The sequence below is a fragment of the Cucurbita pepo genome, chromosome 13 (genome assembly GCF_057944985.1).
Source record: "Cucurbita pepo subsp. pepo isolate OVF chromosome 13, ASM5794498v1, whole genome shotgun sequence".
In the NCBI taxonomy this organism is placed as follows: Eukaryota; Viridiplantae; Streptophyta; class Magnoliopsida; order Cucurbitales; family Cucurbitaceae; genus Cucurbita; species Cucurbita pepo.
In genome coordinates, this window is record NC_141810.1 from 9,832,326 (window position 1) to 9,837,285 (window position 4,960).

Sequence of the window (4,960 nt, forward strand, 5' to 3'; positions counted from 1 at the left end):
ATCTGCTAGCAGTAGATCTGGGTTGTTAGAATAGAGTTCGTACTCTCCTATTTATTGCAATGCTTCCACTAGGCAGATGAAGAGTTCATTCCCTTTAATATTTTCATATATGAGAAAAATTCAACATCTAAAACCTAAAAACTAAACTTTCTCTTGTTTCTTGACAAAATTGATTAATTCAAAGTGCTTCAAATCAATCTCCTCATTCCATGAAACATTTCTTCTGAAGAATCTTTGGACAAAAACAATCTCTAAATGGTTGATTGAGCAGATTCGCATTTCCTATTCATCCTCTTGAAAACCCTAAATCTCTATTCTGATCTTTCCTTTTTTAGAGGTGCATCCAGTAATTTGAAAAGAGAGGCAAAATTACCATTTCCTCCTTCCAATGACTTTGGCCTGACTTTTTTTCTTTTATTTTTTTCTTAGGTTACTCCTATTATGACAAACATTGGTTTCTTCTATCTTGAAACTTAGTTTCTAAAACCCTTAATAAAATCTGAAAGTTCGAACCTAAAATGAAAATCGAAGAAATTAATTCTTGTTGGAGATCAGGTGTTACAAGTCGTAAGATACATTTTTTTTATCCAGGTGCCTCGTGCATATGATCTTGAAAAAAGTGAGTTTGTGAAAATGGCCATGAGGAAGAGTGACAATATGACTCCCAATGTTTTGTTGCCATATAATCGCAACTATGTCTTTAAAAATTTGGTGATATGGCCACGATGGAGAGTGACGATATGACCCCCTTATCTTTTGTGGCAATACAATCACAACTATGCTTTTGAAAATTTGGCGAAATGGCCATGAAAGAGACTGACAACGTCTTATGTTTCATGACGATATAGTCACGACTATGCTTCTAAAAACCTGATGATATAACAATGAGAGAGTGATGATATACCGTTCCTATGTTTTCTTGGCAATAGGATCCTATTAGGTGATATTACCAACAAAAGAATGGTTATGAAAGATAAGTTCCAATATCTAGTATTATTGCATGTGTTTTCATTTTATGACCTCAGCAATTAGGTTAGGCCACTTACGGGTTATTTATAATACTCAACCTTTTGTAGAACATTTTATTTTTAATACGGGCAAAAAATTCTAAATGACTAAGAGTTATTGCCGTACAAATCATGAGTAATCATTCAATTTTCGTGAAATTCATATATTTAAATTAGCTTGAGAGTAAAGCTGAATTTTTATTTTAATTTAAAAGAGATTAACCTAAATAAATGTTTAATATTGTCATGCAGTCAATACATACAAAATTAAAAGTTTAAACATTTGCTCTTTAACAATTTAAAGTTTTGAGTAATTGTCCACCAAAATAGAAAGATGTTTCTTTAAATTCTCCCTAATAAATGTACTCTAAGAAAATGGGACTCTTGTCTAATGGTTTTTCAAATTAGGTTATACAAGATTAATGAGATTTAAATTAAAATTTAATTTTTAATTAGAATTTGATAATGGACCAAATTCTATATATAATCATTAAGATGCCACGAAGCTTTTGTAAAGTCATTATGCATTTTTATATAAAGCTAATTTACAATTGTTTAATTTTTTTTTTTTTTAAGAAAATAAAAAGACATCATTATGGAAGGTTTGATTATATTTTTGTCAATGATTATCGATTATTAAAATGACAGAATTTCATAATGACAATATCACCCTCCTCTCCCTTTAACCTGTCTTTTCGAGAATAAATGTCAAATTAATGTCAAAATTAATAATAAAAAAAAAATATTCATATTTCAAAAATATTAACTCTCAAAATTTCAATAATACCCTTAATTTTTTTTTTTTAAAATATATCATTACTAAAAATATTAAATTTTTAATAATATTTCAAAAATATTTTTTAAAATTAAAAGTTTCATTAATATCTTTTCGATTTTTATATATAAAAAATATTCTATATTTAAAAAGTATCATAAAATTTTAATCTTTACTTAAAAATTACAAAAAAATTACAAAATTCTTGTCGAAGTCCTGATAGATTATCTTCAAACTTTTTAATATTTCTTTTAAAAGTTTATGAATATTTTTGAAACGTGGGCTAAGGTATTCTTTAATTTTTTTAAAAAATTTGAAAGTATTTTTGAAGTTTTTAAAAAAGTTTAAGGGTTTCGATGAAACTTTAGAAAATTCAAAAGGTATTTTTGAAACAGTTTTGAAAGTTGAATTGTATTTTTAAAATCCTTTTGAAAGAGGAAGAGATTTGAAACAAAGTGTAAACTAAGGATGTTTTTTATTTTGATTTTTTTAAGTTTAAATGTATTTTTTAGATTATTTTTAAATGGAAGGATATTATATATATATATTTTAAGATAAAATGGAAAGATTTTTATTAATTTAATGAATAATAAACTTACCATAATTACATTGAGTTGAAAAACCCAATTATGTCATTTTCATATTCAGAAGACAACTTGCTACTATTTATGTTCTTTTCCAATGAATTTTTTGTTGACCAATTTAATGATTTATTTAAAAACATTATAAAAGGATAAATAAGTGTTCTAAAATAAATTCTAAATTTCAACAGACCCAAATATTGTTTGTTGGTTAATATATATTTAGATTTAAGAATTAGAAAATAAAATATTAAACATATTAAAAATTAGAAAAATGAAGTGCAGAACAAAATGTGTCACCAAAAATACTTCAGTGGCAAATCTGAAATTTTGAAGAACTTTGGACTCACTTTCCACATTTCCATATCAAAAACTGATGTCCAAAAAGTTCATTTTTAATTATTAAAAAATAAAACAAAAGGCAGGAATAAAATAAATATTATATTCTCACTCTACGTCGTCGTTTCACACAAAAAACAGCCAATCCAAACCCGATCCACAAACCTTACCATGAGCTCTGTTGTAGGCCAGCAAAACCAGTATTGAACCCGGCCGTCTCCTTTTACTCCAACAAAATCGCCGCGCTAATTCCCATCCACGTGACAGACACGCTCTATTCCAATTGGGTCCAAAATCCGCGTGCAAGTGACGTGGCTATTTCCCGCGTGAGATCTAAAGAAGGCGCTCAACTTTTACTGCTTTTTCCCTCCCCTTCCGCCCATACTTTCCTCATTCCCACTGCTAAGCTCTTCGGAGCCTTTCTCTCTCTCTGAATTCAATTCTGTGCGGTTTGTGATCTGTGGGAAATGGAAGGCAAAGGGTCGACTCTGGTTCATCTTTTAGTGGTGGTTTTGTGTTTAGTGGCTTTTGGGTTCTCCATTGCTGCCGAGAGAAGAAGAAGCGTGGTACGAAATCAACCCTCCCCACCCCCCTTTTCTTTTACTCTTTTGAATTATTGAAAAATGTTGATGCAGCTTCCTGTAATTGGGTTGGGATTGTTTCCATTTCTTGCTTCTTTGTGATCTCATACTTGTTCTTGGACTGTTCTCGAATGGTTGTGTAATGCATACTTTCACAGGGGACTCTGTTTGAAGACAATCATAGGAACGCGACGTATTGTGTGTACGAATCAGATGTGGCAACAGGGTACGGTGTTGGGGCTTTCTTGTTTCTTCTCTCCGGTGAATCACTGCTGATGTGTGTCACTAAGTGTATGTGTTTTGGGAGACCTTTAACCCCGGGAGGCAACCGAGCATGGACCATTATATACTTCCTCTCCTCATGGTGTTCATTTCTTTATTATAATGCCTTCACCTCAAATGGACCTTTATATATTCCAACTTCTAACACCTTTAATCCATTTTTCGTATGTTATAGGGCGAGTTTTTTAGTTGCGGAAGCGTGTCTAATTGCGGGTGCAACCAAAAATGCGTACCACACCAAGTATCGAGGAATGATATACGCTCAGAACTTGGGATGTGAAACATTGAGGAAAGGAGTGTTCATTGCTGGGGCTGTGTTTGTGGTTGCAACCATGATTCTTAATGTGTATTATTACATGTACTTTACAAAGGCGACATCGTCTCCAGCCTCTCACAAAGCAAATCCTTCTAGCTCGACGGTCGGGATGACCGGGTACGCCTAAATTCAATTCAAATGGTGGGTAAGTGATAGGTTGATGATTATTGAATGTTATATATGAAGTTGCATAATCACTTGTTGTGGTTAAGATACATAAACAAGTCATGTAAGAAACCCCATAAAAAGGTTGGCTCAATTTTTTTTTGAAGCAATTGTCAAGTGGTTTGAGATGTTGGGTTATGTTTGTCTCTGGTAGTTGGAAACTGCAAAATTGAAGGGTGTATTGATTTATAATTAAATAGTGCTTTGGTCCGTCTCTCTAGTTAGGAATCATCGATCTTCACAATAGTATGATATTGTCCAATTCGATCACAAGCTTTCGTGGCTTTGGTTTGAGCTTTCTCAAAAGGCCTCATACCAATAGTGATACTATTTATTGCTTATAACGTCACAATCATTCCCGAAGATGACTACATATTTCAATTACTAAATGGGTCCGGGTTCATTTTCCCTTCTCCCCCAATTTTTTTCCACTTATTTAAAAAGTCGAGTTGTCCTAAGGCTATTGAGGCCTAGCCTGACTAACCATGATTGGGCCTTACCGGATGCATCCTGCAAAACGAAGGTCCCTCAGATTTGGTTGGCTATGGCCACTCGGATGAGGCAGTTCTCTAGCCCCAAAACCTTCCGGTTCAATCTCATTTAGTCCAATCTAAAGAGAGAAAACTAAAATAGATCCTGGACACTTTTAGCCTCGTTTCTTTAATGAAACTGGTTGGAGGAGCCTATTTAGAACGAGCTTGGTTTAAATGAAAATGGTTATCTGAAATTCTCAAATTTAGAAGAAATTTAAGGAAGAGAAACTCATAATCGAACCGCTATAATTCGGGTTTCAGGAATCTTTAAGGCTGGATTCTTATTCTAAAGTGTTGTCCATGACTTATTATTGATCTTTGAACCGACCTTGAATTATTAAAATACGAGCTTAATTTACACTTGAACTTGTAAAAAGTATT

At 32.4% G+C, this 4,960-nt stretch overlaps 1 protein-coding gene across 2 annotated transcripts; it reads left to right on the forward strand.

The window, feature by feature from the left end:
- The first annotated feature begins 3,078 nt into the window (after positions 1-3,078).
- On the forward strand, positions 3,079-4,243 carry LOC111804138 (uncharacterized). Of its 2 annotated transcripts, none has more exons than XM_023688837.2 (3): positions 3,079-3,268; positions 3,442-3,509; positions 3,741-4,243. In XM_023688837.2, exons 1-3 carry the CDS (start codon positions 3,170-3,172, stop codon positions 4,006-4,008), a joined length of 435 nt encoding a protein of 144 aa, XP_023544605.2. In that variant the 5' UTR covers positions 3,079-3,169; the 3' UTR covers positions 4,009-4,243. The 2 variants fall into 2 exon arrangements, with proteins under 2 accessions (XP_023544605.2, XP_023544604.2); XM_023688836.2 differs by having other exon boundaries at positions 3,442-3,647; positions 3,741-4,184.
- Positions 4,244-4,960: the final 717 nt, after the last annotated feature.

Bases quoted from the DNA above. Each gene is read 5' to 3' on its own strand.
- LOC111804138 (XM_023688836.2), top strand. From the start codon at position 3,170: ATGGAAGGCAAAGGGTCGACTCTGGTTCATCTTTTAGTGGTGGTTTTG. The intron at 3,269-3,441 runs GTACGAAATCAA...ATACTTTCACAG, and splicing joins CCGAGAGAAGAAGAAGCGTG to GGGACTCTGTTTGAAGACAA. The intron at 3,648-3,740 runs GTGTTCATTTCT...CGTATGTTATAG, and splicing joins ATATACTTCCTCTCCTCATG to GGCGAGTTTTTTAGTTGCGG.